At 49.4% G+C, this 21,090-nt stretch overlaps 8 protein-coding genes across 8 annotated transcripts; 2 read left to right on the forward strand and 6 right to left on the reverse strand.

Annotated features, from left to right (window-relative positions):
* Nucleotides 1-85: 85 nt before the first annotated feature.
* On the reverse strand, nucleotides 86-4,999 carry N7518_008786 (uncharacterized protein; the record flags this gene model as incomplete). Its single annotated transcript, XM_057189713.1, has 8 exons — nucleotides 86-2,083; nucleotides 2,174-2,551; nucleotides 2,646-2,672; nucleotides 2,725-2,811; nucleotides 2,859-2,942; nucleotides 3,511-3,933; nucleotides 4,006-4,380; nucleotides 4,781-4,999. The coding sequence occupies 8 exons, from the start codon at nucleotides 4,997-4,999 to the stop codon at nucleotides 86-88; spliced, it is 3,591 nt and encodes a 1,196-aa protein (XP_057041416.1).
* Nucleotides 5,000-6,089: 1,090 nt separating this feature from the next.
* N7518_008787 (cytochrome b5 reductase family protein) lies at nucleotides 6,090-7,206 on the reverse strand (the record flags this gene model as incomplete). The annotated part of the gene is made up of 4 exons (XM_057189714.1): nucleotides 6,090-6,658; nucleotides 6,709-6,786; nucleotides 6,841-7,108; nucleotides 7,162-7,206. The coding sequence occupies 4 exons, from the start codon at nucleotides 7,204-7,206 to the stop codon at nucleotides 6,090-6,092; spliced, it is 960 nt and encodes a 319-aa protein (XP_057041417.1).
* Nucleotides 7,207-8,021: 815 nt separating this feature from the next.
* N7518_008788 (60S ribosomal eL20 domain-containing protein) lies at nucleotides 8,022-9,251 on the reverse strand (the record flags this gene model as incomplete). The annotated part of the gene is made up of 5 exons (XM_057189715.1): nucleotides 8,022-8,180; nucleotides 8,242-8,418; nucleotides 8,476-8,660; nucleotides 9,076-9,175; nucleotides 9,228-9,251. The coding sequence occupies 5 exons, from the start codon at nucleotides 9,249-9,251 to the stop codon at nucleotides 8,022-8,024; spliced, it is 645 nt and encodes a 214-aa protein (XP_057041418.1).
* A 172-nt stretch (nucleotides 9,252-9,423) lies between these two features.
* csn12 lies at nucleotides 9,424-11,050 on the forward strand (the record flags this gene model as incomplete). The annotated part of the gene is made up of 6 exons (XM_057189716.1): nucleotides 9,424-9,992; nucleotides 10,044-10,116; nucleotides 10,171-10,323; nucleotides 10,381-10,442; nucleotides 10,490-10,910; nucleotides 10,967-11,050. The coding sequence occupies 6 exons, from the start codon at nucleotides 9,424-9,426 to the stop codon at nucleotides 11,048-11,050; spliced, it is 1,362 nt and encodes a 453-aa protein (XP_057041419.1).
* A 536-nt stretch (nucleotides 11,051-11,586) lies between these two features.
* On the reverse strand, nucleotides 11,587-12,779 carry N7518_008790 (BTB/POZ domain-containing protein; the record flags this gene model as incomplete). The annotated part of the gene is made up of 4 exons (XM_057189717.1): nucleotides 11,587-11,640; nucleotides 11,698-11,971; nucleotides 12,047-12,448; nucleotides 12,550-12,779. 4 exons carry the CDS (start codon nucleotides 12,777-12,779, stop codon nucleotides 11,587-11,589), a joined length of 960 nt encoding a protein of 319 aa, XP_057041420.1.
* Nucleotides 12,780-13,505: 726 nt separating this feature from the next.
* N7518_008791 (ubiquitin-protein ligase RMD5) lies at nucleotides 13,506-15,231 on the reverse strand (the record flags this gene model as incomplete). Its single annotated transcript, XM_057189718.1, has 4 exons — nucleotides 13,506-13,724; nucleotides 13,778-14,545; nucleotides 14,600-14,727; nucleotides 14,790-15,231. The coding sequence occupies 4 exons, from the start codon at nucleotides 15,229-15,231 to the stop codon at nucleotides 13,506-13,508; spliced, it is 1,557 nt and encodes a 518-aa protein (XP_057041421.1).
* Nucleotides 15,232-17,635: 2,404 nt separating this feature from the next.
* Nucleotides 17,636-18,598, forward strand: N7518_008792 (Frag1/DRAM/Sfk1 family protein; the record flags this gene model as incomplete). The annotated part of the gene is made up of 5 exons (XM_057189719.1): nucleotides 17,636-17,687; nucleotides 17,744-17,825; nucleotides 17,890-18,132; nucleotides 18,207-18,412; nucleotides 18,474-18,598. The coding sequence occupies 5 exons, from the start codon at nucleotides 17,636-17,638 to the stop codon at nucleotides 18,596-18,598; spliced, it is 708 nt and encodes a 235-aa protein (XP_057041422.1).
* A 1,982-nt stretch (nucleotides 18,599-20,580) lies between these two features.
* N7518_008793 (uncharacterized protein) lies at nucleotides 20,581-20,928 on the reverse strand (the record flags this gene model as incomplete). Its single annotated transcript, XM_057189720.1, has 1 exon — nucleotides 20,581-20,928. One exon carries the CDS (start codon nucleotides 20,926-20,928, stop codon nucleotides 20,581-20,583), a length of 348 nt encoding a protein of 115 aa, XP_057041423.1.
* Between the last annotated feature and the right edge of the window lie 162 nt (nucleotides 20,929-21,090).

Genomic DNA, 21,090 nt, shown 5'->3' on the forward strand with positions numbered 1-21,090 from the left:
AAGAGTAACGAGGTATAAAGAAGCTGTAAAGACCAAAGGGAAAAGCTAAAAGCATACAAAACACAGAAAGAAGCCACCAAAAACCTCAGAAGATATAATACGCCTGTGTCAAGGGCAACTCCGAAGCCGGCTCTGCATCGCAAAGCACCCCATCTGCCTCAACAGTATAACTCTCCGGATCAACCTTCATCTTCGGCATAGCATCATTAAACTTCATATCCTTCTTCCCAACCGAGCGACAATTCCTCACAGCCTCAATGCGCTTCTTCAATCCGTACGTCTGCACGATCCCCGCATCGATAGAAGCCTGCGAAACAAACATAATAGACGTAGCCGGGACGCGCGCACCAAACATCGGCCGTATAATCATCGGCTCGACAGTTGGGATCGACGCATTCGGATCTCCCATCTCGGCAGTAACAATCATCCCGCTCTTCAGAACAGATACAGGCTTCGTGCCGAACGTCGCCGACTTCCACATTACCAGATCGGCTACCTTGCCGACCTCCACGGACCCGACTAGATGCGCCATCCCCTGCGCGAGAGCAGGGTTGATCGTGTACTTGCTGATGTACCGCTTCACGCGGAAATTGTCCGCGCCGCTGTCGGCGTCGCTTCCGAGCGGGCCGCGCTGTGTCTTGTTCTTGTGCGCTGTGTGCCAGGTGCGGAGGATTACTTCGCCGCAGCGGCCCATTGCTTGGGAGTCGGAGGACATCATACTGATCGCGCCGAGGTCTTGGAGGACGTCTTCGGCGGCGATGGTCTCTGCGCGGATGCGGCTTTCGGCGAAAGCCACGTCCTCGGGGATGTTCTTCGATAAGTGGTGGCAGACCATTAACATGTCGAGATGTTCGTCGAGGGTGTTGAGGGTGAAGGGACGGGTGGGATTTGTGCTGCTGGGGAGGACGTTAGGGTGTTCGACGACAGAGATGATGTCTGGGGCGTGGCCGCCGCCTGCGCCTTCGGTGTGGTAGGTATGGATTGTGCGGCCTTTGAAGGCTTCGATGGTCTGCTCGACGAAGCCGGATTCGTTCAGTGTGTCCGTGTGGATCATGCACTGCACATCGTACTTGTCGCAGACTTCGAGGCAGTTGTCGATTGCTGCTGGGGTGGAGCCCCAATCTTCGTGAAGCTTGAGGCCTGCTGCGCCTGCTAGGATCTGCTCTTCGATGCTCTTCTTTCCACAGTCGTTGCCCTTTCCGGTGATGCCGATATTGATCGGCAGGCTATCACATGCTTGCATCATCTGGCGCAGGTGATTCGGTCCCGGTGTACATGTCGTCGCGTTTGATCCAGTGCTAGGACCGGTGCCACCGCCGAGGAAAGTGGTGATTCCCGATGCTAAGGCTTCATCCACCTGCTGCGGGCAGATCAAGTGGATGTGCGTGTCGATACCACCAGCGGTAACAATCTTGTTCTCTCCAGCAATGACATCCGTAGATGAACCCACCACCAGATCAGGATGCACGCCGTCCATGACATCCGGATTCCCAGCCTTACCAATACCAGCAATAAGCCCATCCTTGATACCGATATCAGCCTTGTAGATACCAGTCCAATCGATAATCAACGCATTCGTAATAACGGTATCAACACACTCGGTATGAGACCGACCAGACGCCTGGCCCATCCCCTCTCGCAGCGTCTTGCCCCCACCAAAAGAACACTCATCCCCATAAGTCGTCATATCCTTCTCAACCTTAATCCACAAATCCGTCAACCCAAGCCGCACCAGATCCCCCGTCGTAGGACCAAACATGCGCGAGTACGCCTCGCGCTCCATCGAGAATCCAGCAACAAGTGCGCTGTCCGCCTGCGGCTCTGGCACATGCGCAAATCCAGCTATCTGCAGCTTGGTTATAATCTCGTCGGCACGACTCATATCCACCGGCCCATTCGCCAGCCAATTTCCACCGCGGATGACGCGATTCCCACCGATCTCGACGAGCGTAACCGTCTTCGTATCACCGGGCTCGAATCTGATCGATGTGCCCGCAGGGATGTCCAGTCGGAAGCCGTACGACTGCAAGCGGTCGAAGTGCAGCTGCGGGTTCGTCTCGATGAAATGGTAATGGGATCCGACCTGGCAATCAACACTGTAATTAGCATCGCTTGCTTCTCTTCTCCGCTTTTTTTTCCTTTGCGCTGTGTAAATTGAATACAATGTACACACCTGAATCGGTCGATCCCCTTTGCTCATAACCTTAAGCCTAATACGCCTCTTCCCAGCACTCAACTGCACGCGCGCATGCTTAACAGGGATAACCGCGCCGGGCATCTTCTCAGGCACAAAATCCTCCGGGTCCGGGTCGGGGAATGCCTCGGGCGCGGGGACGGGCAAGAAACTGCCATACAGGGCACGCTCGAGATCGCCCTCGTCGCTACTGATCGGGTGGTGCACGGTTACCAGGTAGGTACCAGAGGTGAAAGTTCCCTCGACTTGTAGCTCGACGAGGGTTGCCAGTACGGAGGGGAGGACGTGGCGGCGGCCGAGCATTGTTTTGCCGATGGACATCAGATCGGCGACGGAGTACTGGCCATCGCGGATTAACTGCGGGGGTTTGGGTGTCAGTTTGCGCATTGAATCAATTGGAGATATAGTATGTCCTGGTATTATTGTAGGGGATTGGATGCGTTTGTCGTACCTCGTGTAGCACTGAGGCTATCAGGGCCTGTTGGGGGATATTAGTGGTCGTGTCCTACACCTCTTGAAGATGTACATACCACAGCTTCTGCATGGTTGAGCCGCACTCCACGTGCTAAACGACGCTGTGCCAAGAAGCCTAGGTGGGCGATGGTAAGCTTGTCAAGCTACAGGGGTGTTAGTTGTTTGTCTCTCGGGGGAATGTATGTGCGACTTGCCTCCTTCGGAATAAGCTGCATAGTGCATGTGGAACCTGAACCTGGCAGTTCTTGGCGTGCAGGATAACTGAATTTTCAGGCTGGTTTGAGCAAGTTTGAAACCTCAAGAGTTAGTGAGAGTGTAGAAGATGCAGTTCAAGGAGATCTAAGTAAGAAAGGCAAAAAAGCGAGGAATGTGGGGATGCGGTACATTTCAAATGGCCTCCAGGGCTTTCTCCTCTGATAAGGCCATCGCCCATGATAAGTGACCGTGGAGGCCGATTGGGCCGGGGAACGGAGGTTGGCGACATTAGTCAAGGCTTTGCTAAATTGATAGTTAACTACATATATGTAACTAATGCACTGAGACTTAGTTGGAGTCAGTGAGATTTAGTCTGTTCTTCTTTTATCTAGCTTTGTAGGTCCACGGGTTACTATTTAGCCCTGACCTACCATAGATACTAGAACTCATGGGGATGTCTAGAAACCACGTCCTATGATCAGTCCATTTCACTCGTTCAGGCTAAATAGGTACAGTTTTTCTCCAAACGCCGCTGAAAAAGGCAAACCGAGGGGTTACACATCCAATCCAACAGACCGATACCCATCTCATCTGACCCCGGAGTCAAGCAAATCAGAAAGCAGAAAGCACCACAAACTCATTTAGACCTCGCTCTTGCGCTTCTTGCTCCTACGCTTGTTTTCAGCCGGTGTCTTGACAGCCGGTGTTGACACCGGCTCCGCAGCCTTGCGACCCCGCTTGACAGGCGACTTGGCAGGAGTCTCGGCTTCCTTGGCCTTGGTATCACTGCGGCGGCGCTTGGTGGTGCTGCGCGGCGGGGTCTTTTCCTTCACAGGAGACGGGGACTGCGACTCGTCGGATGATTCGGTTGACTCTTCGGCAGACTCCTCGGGCTCAGCCTCACCCTCGACCCCAGCCTCAGCCTCAGCCTCGGGCTCGGCACCGGCAAAGTCCTGTTGCAGTTGGTTGGCTGCGGGATCGTGGTCCTCCTCAACCTTGTTGCTGGCCTTGTAGGCTGCCATATCGCGCTTGTACTGGTCGTAGTTGGCGGCATACATCTTCTTCCAGACCTATGCGGATGTGTTAACTCTGTATTCTTGCAAACAATACTAAGCTGGGACTGCTTTGATGCCAATACATACCTCCTTCTGGGTATCTTCCATGCTCTGCCAGCGCCGGGTGCCCTCGTCGGCGACATCCTTGGGGCGCGCATCATTGCCCAGGTCGGCGGCGATCTTGCTGCGGTTGTGCTGCATATACAAGAAGTAGGGTGTCAAGGCACGCTTGGGCGCGTTGGGGTCGACGGGCGCGCGCTTGCGCTTCTTGGGGCCACCAGCCTCAGACTTGGCGCCGGGGCTGCCGGCACGGAAAAGAAAATCCGGGCCCATGAATCCAGAAGGACCGAGGGGGAGCTCAATGTTGGCATCGCGTCCTTCAGTGATGTTGTTTACATGCTGGACGTAGGCCTTGCCTAGGTCAGCAATGTAAGACTGCACCTCCATGAGGCGCATGACAATCTATGAGGCATTGTTAGCGGTGTTATTTCAAGGGTAATTACGCTTATTCATTGTGTATATGTATGGGTATATGGTTAGGGAAGCAAGAGGGGTAGTCAGGAAGCGCGTAAGTTGGTAAGAAATTCGCGATGTCAAGATGGGTCTTTGAGTCTGAATAGAGGAGAAGGGGCAGGGGATGTTCTTTTCTTTTGCACATGAAGCTTGCCAACATGATGCTAAAGTATGAGATGATATAGTTTAAGCTTCAACAGCTTCATGGGTAGCTTTATAGATCCTAAAACGCGACGCGTAGCAGGCGCGCAGTTGGGAATGCGCACAAGAAAACAGAAGAACAGAAGAAAAGAACCGAAATGCAGAAAATACAAAAGTCAGAGAGCAAAAAAAGAGAGGAAAAAATTACCAAGTCGCTGGCCCGTCTGAGCTCTTCTTTGTTGACCTGAACGGTCGTGTCATCTTGGTTGGAAGCCATTGTTTTGAAGCCGAGAGAATGGGTTGGGGTGAAGGAAAGAGAATTTTCCTGTTTTTCGGGGGGGAAGGGGGGAAGAGGACCGGGGGGTGGAAGGGCCGAGGGGGGGTACCCACTAAATAGCAAAAGGCACCCCCGAAGTGCCCCGGGCATTTTCGCTCTGCTTTAGGCTTAGGCTCTGGGCCTTGTCATGCGACACACCCCCGGGAACCCTAGGCAACACAGTGCACCTCCGGAGTCCTTTCCATATGTTATTCTATTCACTTGGCTATAATGAAGTATTGCCTTTCATTTCTTAAACTATGTCATTCATAGAGGTCCTTTTATAATAGTCTATCATATTGTAGGGATTGCTAAATTCATAATAAATACGTAACTACCTATCCCAGATGACGGGCTCTTATGGGGCCATGTTTACTTGTATACTTGCTAAGGAATTTAACTGTATTCATCTATAGTTATAGATTTCTCCAGATCTTTTTGTTATGTCACAGATATATTCCTTAACTAGTACTATTCCTGCTCTTTTCCCTTTTTTGAGGGGCTGGACATATTCAAGTGTGGGCTATGTTCTACTCCCCCCCGCTATGTCAACTTCAGGTCGCCCGGGCTCGGCTGAACACCCAACTGAACACAAGGTGTCAAACTTGTAGTACGAACGCCTATTCTGACTTCTTGATTCAATTCATTAAAACTGCATTAACTGAATTTTTAATTCTGTTCTCGCCGCCGCAATTATTTCAGTATACTCTATAATCCGGTGCCTGGTCATGTATGTTACTTAGCTACCAATAGGTACTTTGTGTACATGTATATGTAAGTAGGCAGTTATTCAATAAATTATAGCTACAGATTCCTTTGTTTTACTGTATTCCTATATTAACACTACTTCGGCGCCATCTTCTATTGATATCGTATTCTGCAAAAGGATTCCCAGTTGATGTACACATATATATCCATCACCCTTCCCATCTTCATCTTCATTATGGTCCACATGCGTTTTGTTCTCTCTCTTAATATTTACTTATGTAGTTCTTATCATTGTCCATGCTACAGAGATAAATACAAATGCCAGATAAACATGATTATCTATTTGGAAGCAAAATGTATTTCTTCTATAATATGACGTCCGAAGCCAGCCAGAGACATGGCAACACGCTGAAAACCAGATGCACCAATATACATGGCTATCCTGTCGCATAGCCAACTAGCGACATATTCTAGCTAAATATTCTACAATAATCTAGAACTTGAAGACCTGCTCCTTGCTGTAACCCAGATCCTTCAAGATACCAGTGAGCTCACCCTGGTCCTTGGGGCTGACCTTAGCACCGGAGATAGCCTTGTACATGGGGGGAGGGCCACAGATGAAGATCTTGATGTTCTCCTCCTTGGGCTCCGGCAGGACGGTCTTCAGCAGCTCCTTGGTGATGAAACCCTTGCCACCGGTCCACCCCGCAGGGGGCTTGTCCAGGACGTAGAAGGCACGGAAGCGCTGGGGGTAGGTGTTCTCCAAATCATGCAGCTCCTTCTTCAGGAGGATATCCTCCTCGGTGACGTTGCCAAAGACCAGAGTGACCTTGGTCTTGTCCTCGGGGTTCTTGAAGATCTCACGAGCGAGCTGGTACATCGGGGTGATACCAGTACCACCGGCGATCAGGCAAATGTGGTCGTGCTTGTTGGCCTCCCAGGGATACTTGATAAGAGGACCCTTGAACGACAGGCGCTGGTCGACGTTCATAGAGTGGATGTGCTCAGACATAGGGCCGCCGGGGTAGGACTTGACAACAAGTTCAAGGTAACCGGGAATATCTGCTATGTGTTAGCAATTGAAAAATAAGTCGCATTTTATGATTTCCTACCCTCATCACTAGTGGGGGTATAAGGACGGAGAACGTTCTTCTCGGCACCCTCGGGCTTGAAACGAGTCAACAGAGCAGCTAAATTTCTGTTAGTGATTGATTGGTAACCATACTCGGAGTCAGACTACTCACAAGCAACAGGAAGGCCAGAGACAGCTTCCTTATCATCATACTCGAAGCGAAGACGCTTAGTGTTGGGGCTCAGGATTTCAATATTAGCCAACTTGAGATCAACCCAGTCCTCGCCGTTGAAGACCTTAGGGCGGTCCTTGGGCTCAGCGACCGCGCCGGTGCTGTAGCGGTACAAACCAGCACCGAGACCGGCGAGGCCCACACCAACGTAGATGGGGGCCAAGTTGGACTTCTTGGGAGCGGCCTCCGCAGAGTATTTGCGGAAACCCTGATTGAATGGTTTTAGTATGAGGATTCAATCGAGAACCTATTTCAACTTACGTGCTTCAAGGGCTGCACACAACGGAAAGATTGACGAGCAAACATGATTGCAATGAATTGGGGAATGGGGTAAGAGGGAAACGAGGAACTTGGGAAGGCCCCGAAGAAATTGGATTACATATGCGAAAGCGGACAGCTCCCTCCCGACCTGATTTCGAATGACAATAGTTCCTGGACACCTGTACATACCAATGTTTTCCAAGGTTCTGTAAAGACCGTTTAAGTAATCTTGAAGATAGTCATAAGATACTTCAAATAACTAGTCTTTATTGCCAGTCCAATCAAAGACTTGCAACTAAAATGGCAGTTGAAGATAGCCTGTAGATGCCTCATATACAAGGCATCCAGGGCCGGTCCCAGGCGCGGCTAAAGAAACCCTTACTTCAAGACTGAAACTGCAATGGAAAGAGGGGGATGAGATCGACCAATATTTGATATGTATCATTGATCCTCATGGATCTAGTTATATGGATCTAGTTTGTAATGAAATATATGGCCAGTAGTAAGCGATTTGCAACTACCTTGTATACAACCATACGGCCACTTTGTGAATGGGCAGAATTTGAAAGGAATCAGAAGGCCTTCATTGTAGGTTGATACATCCGAAATGATGTGTTGGCATCTATCAAATAAGCACTCTCCATGTATGCCCATTGTGCTACTGAAACTCGAATAATTCAAGAAACCCGATGATTTTTTCAAAATAACCTAAAGATGCCACCATACGGGGGACTAGAGACATCCAACCATCTCGCCCGTGAGCGGGGCGGTGGTTTCCACACGACCATCTTTCATGCATGCTATGGCCATAAACAGTCATCCATCCACACACTCCAAACCCAACACCCGAAACATCACATTTAAGCAAAGGTAGAGGGGCGAGAGTAGGCGAAGACCTTCTTGCCGACCTTGCCACCGGCGCGGTGGGGCAGAGGGAACTTGAGGTCCTTCTGGAGGAGCTGCTTGATGTAGGGGCGGCGGATGCTGTCATTGTTCTCGATCTCAACAACCTTGAGGATCTGCAGGGAAATAATCATTAGAATGTGGTCATTGTCGGAAGGCTCGGGTAGCGCAACATACGTGGATGGAACCAAAACGGGAGCGGTGACGGGCAGCCATGTCCTGGTAAAGGGCCTCAACAGCGTCGGTGCGGCTCATCTCACGGAACTCCTTGTACATGTTGTGGGTACCGGAGCGCGAGTCGTAGCGGATCCAGATACCGAAGTTCTTGACCTTGAGGGGACGCTTCTCGTCGATCTAGACACGAGACGATGAGTACCATTCCATATCCTCGAATATTCAATCCCAACATACCACGTTCAGGGAAACGATCTCGCCGTTGGCCTTCTTGAGCTTACGGAGCTGGGACATGAAGTACCAGAAACGCGACTTGGCCACAACGGTGTTGGGCGCAAAGATGCGCATGCGGTACAGCTTGGGCGTGGGGTTCGCCTCGTTGGGCAGGTGACGCCCGATGACCTGGTACTCAGTAAGACGCCCTGGGAATCCGTCAGCCATAGTTCCTAGTGGATATTCCAATTGCCCAGATGTTCAGTTCGAGAGATGAAACGGTGCGCGATGCAGGTTGGCGAGAATTCGAGAAGAGCAAGGGTGATATGTGGATATTGAAAACTTCGAGATTCAACCATGCGTAGCCCTGATCGACAGCGTTGTGCGTTCCTTCATAAACATTTCCAAGCGACATCGATTCGCCATTCCGTCCTCCTCTTCTGTGATTGCATCATGCGATATCGTGGGGTTCTTTTCGTCTTCAAGTTCGTCCAACCAATATGCGCACACCGTTGTCTCGAAAAAAAAAAGTCCTGGGGTATCGGGAAGGGAATAGAAATCACTCACCCATCTGGAAGAGTTCAATGTTAGTATAAATCTCCGATAAAATCAAGCGGTAGGTACTCACTGTGATTGTCGCTGTGGTGGATGAGTCGTTAGTGTGCCGTCGATGGAAAATGAGAATTGTGAGGTTCCAATTGTGCTTAGGGTTGCCGCCCTTGCCCTAAGCGAGTGGAGGCATTCCGTTCTGCGCTAGTCCCATTTAGCCATCTGACTGCGCCACTCCCCTTCCGCCACATTGCACCAGCCACATTGCCTCTCCTTCCCCACATGCCTTCTCCAAAAGTATGGACTCTTGCTTGTCTTGGTCAGTTCGGATCTCAACCTTTCCCCACCTCGAATGCTTCTTTTCAACTCATAAATTGACAATCAATTTAATCAACGCGCTCTTTCGCCAGAGGGTAGTTCACCATGACTTCTCTCCCGACCGCATTCAAGAACGCATACCTCAACGGGTCCGGCCCGGAATTAGCTGCTGTGCTCACCCCGATCGCGCCGTCTGAAGATCGCGATCGGCTGCGCTCCTTTTACCAGTTCTCCAACGCCGAATACATATCCAAGGATCTCAGCTACGCTCTCTTCCATGGGAAAAGTCTGAAATTGCCGAAGGCCGAACAAAATGCCTGGGTTGACATCTTTGCTGTTTACTGGGAAGCTATAGGCGAAATACTTCGGTGTGAAGATCACCTTCCGGGTGCTAGTGTTGTTACAGTCTTCAATGCCTGGAAAAAGGTCGCCAATGCCCTCATCCGAGGATACTCGGGCTCTGCCGGCATTCCGGCTTGGACATTGCCATGCTTGTACACAGTCGGGAAGTACTTGCGTACTTTCGCGATCAATGCCGATCTTGAAGCAGCATCCCAAGGCTCCGCTGGATTTGGGTTCCAGGATGACATCGTAGCCGATGTTGAGAAGAATGCGAACTTGGAGGAGGCTGCTCGGGTCATTAACCGGATGTTCACTCTGTGCCTGAGTGATAGGTAAGGATATGGTTGGATTATTTGAGTTGTTCCATTGCTGATCAGACCCAGAGCGCCCCCTGAAGAGTCCCGTAAGTGGGGTATCTACAACATGACCAATCTCCTATTCAAGACGTATTTCAAGGTACCAAATGTCGACCTCACTGTTGCTCGGAAAATGTTCATCTCTCTCCTTTAGATCAACTCCGTCGGTCTTACCAAAAACTTGCTCCGTGCCATCAAAGCCTCATCGGCTGATCTTCCCTCTCCCGAAGCATTCCCTAAAGCTCACATTGTCACCTTCGAATATTACGTTGGAGTCATCCACTTCTTGGATGAGAATTACCCAGAGGTATTAGCAAGAGCTGTGTCCGTGGACCATTACCAGGACTGATTATTTGCATTATAGGCTGAAGAACATCTAACGTGGGCTTGGAAGATGTGTCATCGAGACGCAACCAAGAATCGAGAGTCAGTAGCCCTCCAGCTATAGATGGGCTTTCACTAACCACTATCAGATTGATTCTTACCTATCTTATTCCCTGTCACCTGGTGACCACACACACACTCCCCACCAAGGAGCTTCTCGCGCCATTCCCACGACTCGAGAAGCTTTTCCGGTCTCTGTCGAACTGTATCCGAAAAGGCGACTTGGTTGGATTCGACCAGGCTATGTCTGACGGCGAGGAAGAGTTTGTCAAGAGACGTATCTACCTGCCGTTAGAACGTGGACGTGACATTGCCTTGCGCAACCTTTTCCGAAAAGTTTTCCTCGCTGGTGGTTTCGACGAACCCAAGGAGGGTCAATCTCCGGTTCGGCGTACTCGTGTGCATGTGAATGAATTTGCCGCAGCTCTCCGTGTGGGTACTTCTACAAGTGGTCGGTCGCGCATCGATATTGATGAGGTGGAGTGTCTGCTTTCCAATCTCATCTACAAGGTAGGCTGACGAGTATAATCAATCCGTAAGTGCTTACTGACATGTCGCCTCCTTAGGGACTCATGAAAGGATACATTGCACGTGATCGAGGCATCATCGTCTTGAGCAAGGGAGGTGCTTTCCCGGGCACAGGTGTCTAATTACGCTTTTGGGTGGCAATGCACTGCAACGTGTTTGAACCTCATTTCGTCTAATGCTCATGGACAACTCCCTCGTTGGTCGCCAGGACCTTCAAAGTGGTCAGGTATACACACATCCGGCTATGACTTACATTCATGCAGCTATATTATTCGACATACCAGGATACTCAGGCTCATGAGCTAACACTGCTGCCGAAGAATTTTGGCCTGACGCGATACACATTGCACAATAGCAACTACTTGGTCATCGGTCGGATCGGAGCGCCAGCTTAATTAGTGTCACCCAGTCCACGCTGGCCTAGTACACGAGATATATCAAAATTGGGCTAGCTGGACTATTATTAGATCCTATCTTTACGAATTTACGAATCAATCATTTCGAGAATTACACCTTGATTCATGCTCTTCATTCTGTAGGTATCGAAACATAGTGGTACACGGGTATGAAACACTGCCAGCAGCGATATAAAATGACGAAAACCGCGCGATTAGTCAAAAAGCCAACAACCCACCTTAATCCGGAACTATGACCATCTCTAACAATGAGTGGTAACAGCTGAACTGTCAACCGACTGACCAGTAGGGTCATCCTATATCGTAGACCAAATTAGCTATCCCTCGCCAAGCGCAAAGAAAAGTAAACTCACCATATGATTACACAGAGCAACAAAAAGATCAAAAAATAACTTTCCCCCACGCTCCATCTCCGCCTGCATAGTTCCACTGCGCATAAAAGTGCTCCGCGACCGCACAATCAGCGCAAGGTAATGCGCCCGCAGCTTCGACTCCGTATCCGGCGTGTTGTCATACACGAACCGAGCACTTGCAAGTATCGTGCTGCACTGGATCCCAGTGTGCAGGCCCTGCTTACGCAGCGCGAGACGCTGGAGACGGGGGAGTTTGTATTTCTCTGCTGCGCAGCTGTCGAAACATACGTTAGTACACACACATTCATAGCTAAATGAGAACAATTGAAAGAAAAAGAAATCAACCTACTAAATAGCCGTATCCCGCAATATTACCCCCTGCGCTCGATGATGAAACACCGTCGCCGTCGCCTGTCCCAATTCTCCACTGGCGCCTGCGCCAACGCCCGCATCGGCGTCCTCCAGCTCCCATGTCTGGGTCCGGTTGTTGTGTCGCAGCCGCGGGTAGTAGTCGCCCTTGTAGAGGTACTCGAGGACGCAGGAGAAAACTTCGGCTTGCTCGTCTGGGAGGTCAATGCGCTTGCTTGCCGGTTGGAGGGGGAGTCTAGGCCGTGGCGCATTCGGGTCCGGTGTCTGGGCTGTACAGTGCGTGGCGAAGAAGGGCGATGCGCAGAGGATGGCTTCGTGGGCAGCGAAGAGGCGGTTTTCCGGGCCCACGCGGAGCATTACTATTGGACTTGTTGGGGGTGTTCTGGGGGTCGGGTTAGCGGTTGGATCAATATTTGGTGGTGTAGGTGATTGAATATAGACGCAGATGCAGATGGAGATGGAGATACATAGGCATGGACTTACGTTACGTCAGGGGGTTTGTCAAATCTTCGACGCTGCTCAAGTCGTCGAGTCTTACTCCGAATTGAGCCGGAACCAGATCCAGAGCCAGAGTTATCTCGCTCTTTGTCTTTAGGCACTCGATCTTTGGTTCTGTCGCGAGGAACCCGGCGCGACTGGAGCGTGAAAGCTGAAGCCTTTGCCGCGCGATACCGGCCAGGAATTGGAGTCTCTGGTGTTCTCTTGGACAACATTGCTATTATATTATGGTCTGGATAGGAGACGGGATTGGGGAGAATATAGAGACAGCTGTGGATGGATTCAGGGGCAGATGTGGCAGTATTTATAAAAGACAGAGAGGACTGCAAGCTCCCGTTTGTTACGGAGACAAGTCACATCGTACATCTATTATTGTATTCTGTGCATATTACAGGACGTGGGACGGGTTGCATACAGATGATCGACTGAATAGCTCTAATTAGCCAGCGTAGAGGGGTAGAGCTAGGCAAAAGACGCGTCACAGCTAGTTTCGACCGCGTAAAGGGGTTTTTTAAGTCGCCAAATCGGCGCGTAGTCACGGGCCTAGATTTGGCCAATCAGATGCCGCCATCGAGACAAAGGAAATTGGTATTTCCTATTTGGGAAATAGTTGTGGATTGTGGATTATTGACGCAGATTCTGATGCTTTCTTTGTTGTAATTGATACGTCCATTGGGAAAGAGCTATGGTGAGATTGTTATTTTACCTTGAACTTGCTTATGCTCGATGTCAGGTTTGAATTAGATTGCAGTGCTTCGTACAGCTTTGAATGGACCTGCATTGCAATGCCGCAACATATAAGCCCCTGAACGCCGACGCTAACGCCCCTGGCAAGACCCGGCGTCCCTGAAGACGTGTCTCATCGCTGTTTGCCATGGAAAGAAAAATACCCAGAGATATGAGGACAGGGAAAGAAAGAGAAAGAAAGGGAAAGACCTACACTACAGGAATACTTTCTTGGCATCCTTGGGGTGACTTTCGCTAGGACAATACGGGCATTTAAACCGGTTACCCTTGCCCAGACGTTTCAACGATTCCTGCGCAATGACATGTCCACATGGCATCATCATAGGAGGGTTCTCATCGGTCGCTTGCTCCTTTGAAACCGGACAGACAAAGATAGAATGGAAGAGATATTGGGGAGGGAGAGGTATTTCGACCTAAAAATACAGATATTAGTGTTGATTCGTACAAGGAGTAGAGGGTTCCTTACCGGAAGCTCGTTGTCGGAAGTCCACTCCGTCCGCTTCGACTTCATGATCGTCTGTAGCTTCAATAGCGTCGGCAGAGCGATCGCGCCCGCCGTAGCAGCAATATACAGCGGCGAGTCTGCCGAAAGACCCAGCAAAGAACAGAACTCGCGATTGAAGAAGTGAGCTACGTCATCCCAGGCCGAGCTAGTATTGTTGAAGAGAGCTGCATATGGCGACTCGCTGAGGTTGGACGAGTACGCCATTGCGCCCACTAGCTGCTGAACTTCTCTCAAATACCGAGGCACAAAGAGATGGAACTCCTGCCGTGCATACTCGAGCGCTGCTAGCCATCCGCTTGCGGTTCGCTGGCTGTTCGCTCCGCCATGGTACAGCCATACGAATTGCAGTCGACAGAGTTCAAATTCCAGGTTGCTGCCTCGGGCTTCCAGCGCCTCGCGGTTTTCTCTCGACCATTCGATCGCAGGCAGTAAGTTCCTGTTCTCTTGTAGTTGTTGTAGGATATAGTACATCGAGGCGAATTGTTTCCGGATCTCGGTCGAAGGAACTTCGTCAATATCGAGCAGGCTCGCAGTTGTATTGGTCGGTACACGCTCGTTCTGAGAGACTGGATACATTCTCTTCTCCTCGGCAATCTCGGAGAGGAAGGTGGCGGCCACGCCGAACTGACCTTCGCGAAGGAGATGCATGGCGATGGCGCGGTTGATCAAGGTTTCGTGTGAAGAGAGGTCATCATCGTCGGTGCTAGGCAGTGGTCGATCTTTAAACAGCTGTTCCAGATGTTAGATTGGTAGTAACGCATGGACGATCAGTATTCTGGATACCTTATCTAGCGATTTGGTGTACTTGTTGAGACCACTGTGAGTCTCTTTCAAGCTGTCATTGATAGAGTCAAAGGATGATTTAACCGAGTTCTGAAGGGTGGCTAGAGTGGCAGAGGCAGTGGATGGATCTATTTGGGGAGAAATCGACGTCGTCAGTTGAGAAACCCGGCGGGGCACGTTTACTACTGACCAGCAGCTATGGCATCGCGAGCAGACTGAAGTGAATCGATTGCAGACTGAACATTCTTGATGCCCTGAGAGCCCTCGGTCCTCTTGAGGAGTCGGCTGTGTTCTTTCTGCACTACTTCCATCGCAGGTGGGTTTCGGTTGATATGCTCGGAGGTGACTGGAGAGGTTACCGAGTCTCGCCATGTGGAGAACTTCAGATAAGAGCTCTTTATCTCGGCGCCGGATGCAATATATAAAATTTTTGAGGCAATACAAATCTTTGTTCCAAAACGATGCAGCGAAATAGAGACAACCGTCAGAGAAAACCGGGCGAAATCAAACTGAGAGACAAGCTGTTCCCGGTGATCTTCCACGTGATTCAACCCCTCCGAAGGTGAATGGCAAGTGATTATGGAGCAATAGGGAATCTTGCCCAGGCCTGGTACATAGTAGATGAGCAGCATGAGCACGCATATTCCATCAATGAAGCTAAAAGTCATACACTACATACATGCATACAAATTATCCTATTCATTTCCAGCTTCCGGTACACAGCCCCTCGCGTTCACACCAAATTTCACAAGAATCTGCCCTTCTTCAAGTCTACACTCCATAGCTTGGTATATCCTCAGGCCTAGTGAACTTCAGGCCAAGAATCCCGGTGAGTAACCATGTAAACCTCCCTGGACCCTACATCAGCATCGTAGACTTTCGTAGCCCTGTAACCTGGGCGTTATTTTGGCACTACATACCGCCTTCCGTATTTGTCATATATCACATCTAGCTTCGGCTTCATAGTTTCTCCGCCTAACTCCGATATTTCCGGATATCCACGGCTGCACACGGCTATTTTTCTTCGGAATATCCTTTATTCCGAGCTCGTCACCAACCTTTTCATTGCTGCTGCCTTCAGCCAGTAGGAAAATATAAATAGGTGGTCTCCCCCCCAAACTTGGTCCTCTTTTTTCTTTCTTCTTCATCCTAGTGCATGGGTTTTACACGTATCAGTGAGGAGACATCCGAGATCGTGTTTTTGCTAGTTGAAAACTACCAAATTGACTGCTTCAAGCGAGCCTTACCGCACGCTTGGGAATTTTTGAAACATTACTGCCTCAGCTCCTTGACTCTTGAGTCCTCGAGTTTGAATTTGATTCTTCGATGGGAGACTTCGGTCACCCTCGAGTATCTTGAGTCTTTTCACTACTTGTTACCCATGTCGGTGGCTATTAGAGAAGAGATGACGCTTAGATAGTTCTATGATCTTGCTAGACAATCTATAAACTTCAGAAGAAATTTTTCAAAACAAGTCGCGTCTTGACTGACGCGTCCATAGGTCGCATCACATTTTGCCCTTGCCGGCCGGCCCACTGTTCCCCCCTGATGGCAGCCACCTAGGCATTCTTTATTGAAGTTGTTTTTGCTGCCATCACTTGTCTCCTTAAAACTCCTTGCACTGCTAGATAAACTATCTTCATCTGCGTTTCTTATCGGTTTTTGGTTGAAATCTCGCCGTAGGGTCAACACTGCCCCACTGATGTAATACCCCTCGGTCTTCCACCACTCACTACTCCTGTACACGTTCGGCAACTCCATGCCGGTGCCGGTGCCTACTCAGCTGTTAGTGGACAGCCGGTTGGTTGAACCGAACACCACGCTATCAATAAGTTTCATTTCAATAGAGCTCCAACACAGGCGCCAAACCATGGACCTGGAATTACAGTCACTGACATATCACTAGAACAGCTCCCAGCTACCTTTCAGTCTAGGTACCTCTACTGACTGCATTCCCTACCGGCCAACAAAGCAGACCCCAGCCCCTTGTCCGATCGGGAAGTTGCCGTGCTGTCAAAACAGGTTGAAACGTCGGAACAGCGTGCCAGCCAGATACCTCATCATGAGCATCGAACTCATGTAGGTGTATCCTGGGTCCCACCTCTTAACCCTGTCTACTTCCTCACATATGCCCCTTTGACACGTCTAGTATCAAAAGACAGATACTCCGTGCTTATTGGTTTCTCTCCCAAATCGGTACCTGAGATCATGTTACAGGTACAGCCGTAGTCATGAGAGCGGCGGTTGTTCTCGGTTGCTCTCGGCTGCTCTCGTTTCTACACCGGGATTTGAGACCCGCGAAATGCTCATAGGACTTTCCTTTCAGACCCCAGTCCCTTCCATCCTCGCCAAGGGATATACATTGGCCTTTGATGCAACTCTGATACACTACAGGCGACAGGTACAATGAGAATACAAGCTTTGATCATCCACGAGGCGATCACTTCCATCTCCACATTTAATACGTGCGAAACGGTGCGATGTACATGATGCTTTGCTTTGCCAATGTCGACAAACATATCCCAGCCCTGGCCCCACCAATGGTACTAAAGGATATGCAACCAGGTTCTCGATTCCCTTTTTTTTATGGAGCTCAGTGGAGCAACAAGCAATCTGATTTTTCATTCTACGCATAGATATCAGTCGAAGCATGCCAAATTCATTATCTACCTCCCAAGTTTCATGAAAGCGACATAAATACACCATCTTTGTGCTAATTCTGTAACCCGGCTTGTGCCTTTCATGTACGAAACATGTGCTTCTTACACGAAACAACGATCAAGGGGTTGCCAATTCCTTAATAGACCCACATACCATAACTGACCCTCGTCATAGGGGCAGGGATCGACAGGCACAATATTTTGTTGCCTGATTCCCAACCTAAGGATGGATCACTTTCTCTCTTTGTCAACTACTTGAGTAAAGAGATGTGGCTGGTATCCAACTTCACCAGCCCGTGCTCTTTGATACTGTCGTTATAACAAGACTATGACTGCTGCTCCAAACCACACTCTTTAGCTATACGCACACATTATAATGTTCCTCCCTTCCTGGGTCTTTCCGGCCGTAGCCGCGTCCACTTGGCTAGGTGAGGTCTTGTATTTTCCACGATCGCATTGAGCAATATGCTAACATTGGATTTAGCAATGCTACTCACCATGTTAGGCCACTGGACTATGATCGGTGAACCGAGATATGGCTTGATGAAGCCTGGTCAGAATATACCGTGAGCACTTGCCTTCTTTGGTCATCCTCAATCATGCCAAGATCTAACCAACATCTTTGAACAGATTCATTTCAGATATTGGAGCCCAGGATTTAAAACCCTTATTCATGATCGGATCGATCACAACAGTCCTACTTCTAAACCTCTCTTTCTACCAACATGTTCAAAACAAGTCATACATCAGCAAAGCGTGCACGCACGGTTCATTCCTTTTCACAGTTGTCGGGAGTATCGGATTGATTATGCTCTCCGTCCTCGACAATATCGCCCACCATTTCATGCACGATGTCTGCGTGACAATCTTTATGTATGTCCCTCGCCAAGACGCTATACCCGATATATCCGGTATACTTATAGGTCACAATGTACTGACAGCTCCAGTGTCGGGTTTCTCGTCAGCGCGGCCTTGATGTGCTTGGATTATATCTATCTGGGCATCGCACATGCCCTGCGGCAGCCCATGCTCATGACAAGTTTTCTTATCAAATCTTCGTTCATTGTCGTTGAACTTGCCCTCATTATTGTCTTCCGGGTCACGGAGCATACCCATTACAACCAGAATAACATGGCTGCTACTCTTGAATGGGGTGAGTATACATATGATTTTCGCCTGTCCACTGCCTGATATTATACTAATCCGCTCCATAGTCATCGCCTTTGTCTTCACCGGTTATATCCTCTCTTTGATTGTCGATCTGATGCCATCCGCTCACAAGAATCTCCACAATCCAAAGGGATATCAACAACTCGAGATGAGCATGGCCTTGCCTTAGCCCGTGGCTGGATACGTCCTTTTGTATAGACGCTTGGCTGTAACTTATAGCGTTGATTCGATTCGCGACCTTTTTAGAATGTACATATATATTTCTGTGCTCGTGAGACGAATACCAAGAATTTCTTTTTTTCTTTATAGCTACGTGACAGTCTACTTGCTTGACTTCCCAATATAACAACATCCGCTAATGTATTTCCCTCGATACCCGGTCCTTGCCAAGCAACCAATCCCCATTCGGGTACCACACTTCTATCTATCGCACTTCACACCGCCTTCTATTTTTATATATCGCTTTCGTCAAATATGTAGTAGCAAGACAGTCGCAATTTGTATGTAAACCTGTAGCAAAATAAAGTAACTGTTGTCATATCAACTTCTTTATTATTAAGGGGTTAAATTTATAGGAATCAGGTAGAATATACGTTTTTTTCTGATCAAAATGCATGTCTTTTTATTTTGTGGCAGATTATATGGCAGAATACAAGGTCGCACCTAATCAGGAAGGCGGTACTAGTGGGGAAAGCGGAATCCTCAAGTAGTGGCCTTATATTTCAGGCGGGGAGAGAATAGCCTCCATGTCAACTACATAGAATCCTAGAGGAGAGAAGCTAGACCAGTCACCACTCACAGAATGAAAAAGGAGTTTACAGGATGTTGTTGTATTAGGAGATAAGGATGTCTACTACGGTCTGTGTGATCCCCATGCTTGCTAGCTGACCTCCCTGGATGGTTGGTGTTGCTATGTCGCTCTCGTCTTGTCTGCTAGGCCAGACTGCCCATCGTGCATATCCGCATATCCCTCTTCACTAGTTACTTACTCCGTAGGGGTCCAATATGCTATAGCGCGAAGTTTTCGAACAACTTGCAACAATTGTTCGCGCTATAGCTATACGATACCTCTTTATGGATCGTTCATTGTAGAAAATATAAAGCCTCGGATAGTGACTGTAAATTTCCTATCTGTTTCGAGAGTCGAGAAACTGATGATTAGCCATATGTACCTTTTGTATGCAAATCTTTAACAAAAGGTACAATTGCCACTATTTCCGTCACGGTGTGGTAAGCTATAACACCCGAATGGGGTTGGGTTACTTAGCGAGGACTTACTCCGTAGTTGAAATTATAATCTGTCAGAACCCTATATTGTAGTTTATCTGTCTAATCGCCGATGATGGCAAAGATGGTCTAGTTAACCCGATGGTGGCTAGCTGATGGGCCTATAATGTAGCGGTACGAACAAGCCACAGTGGCTGTGCCCATCTGGCAAGCTGGTTGGTCCACGGCCCCGGAGGTTGACACCCACTTACTGTTTATGATGACTACGACCGACGCTAAAAAAATACCGGCAATTAAGTCCGAGAACGGCTCTTGGGTTTGGGCGATAGAATTTTGGCAATAAGATGGTTAGTCCGGAGTAGGGCTGGAGCTGTGGAGAGGCGTACGTACGCATCGACAACGCCAAGCCCAGCAGCGGAAGACTGAGCAGCAATCGACAGGCCCCCAAAGATAATCTGCAAATGCTGATATTATGTTACAAAGTTGGCTGTTCATATTGGAATTGACACTGAATAGCTGCAAGCTAGAACTCTACCGATGCTTAGACATATATATTGATGGAGTCATCAATAGATTAAATAAGGACGGCGAATCGATCTAGGGTCTGGCTACGTCTTCATCGATCGATACTCTTACCAAGTGGAGGGAGTACCCAGTACGTCCCAATCATAGGCTTCTGATACTCCACATCGGCAAGTCGTACGTGATGTGATGCCATCATCCCCGTCTAAGACTAGGCTCAGCTCATAGCGTCTTAGCACTATTCTGATCGGCGACGCCACTCAGTCTTTATAAAGGGCAGCTGTAACCCCTCCATCCTTTTTCTTCCAGAATTATACTCACATTCAAATAACATCTCGATCTCACTGTTCATCAATCTACCACCTCCCCACTTCATCATACCATCATCAACCATGGGTCTCTTCAGCCACCACGACAAGCACGACGAGCACGAGAACCACGGGAACCACGGGAACCACGGTAATCACGGCGACCAGCAAGGTCCCGGCGGTCCCCATGGTGGCCCTGGCGGTCCCGGCGGAGGACCCCAGGGTGGATTCCAAGGACAGCAGCAGGGTGGCCCTGGCGGCCCTGGGTTTGGAGGACCCCAGGGTGGATTCCAGGGACAGCAGCAAGGTGGCCAGCACCAGGGTGGCCCCGGCGGACCCGGTGGTCAGGGAGGTTTCGGACAACAGGGTGGCCCTGGACAACACCAGGGTGGACATGGCGGACCCGGTGGTCCCCAGGGAGGAGTATGTATAGCTCGTTCATTCACATGAGTCTTTTGCTGACTATTATACAGCCGGGTGGACGCTAAATAGCAGGACAGAGATGATTGGAGGTGGATATCCTAGAGCTTTGGGAGCACATGCTTTGAATTGATAGGCTCATAACATGCATAGTTCTATCGGAAATGTAAACCCGTCTGCCATT

Source organism: Penicillium psychrosexuale (genome assembly GCF_028828465.1).
Source record: "Penicillium psychrosexuale strain IBT 29551 chromosome Unknown utg000004l, whole genome shotgun sequence".
Lineage (NCBI taxonomy): Eukaryota > Fungi > Ascomycota > Eurotiomycetes > Eurotiales > Aspergillaceae > Penicillium > Penicillium psychrosexuale.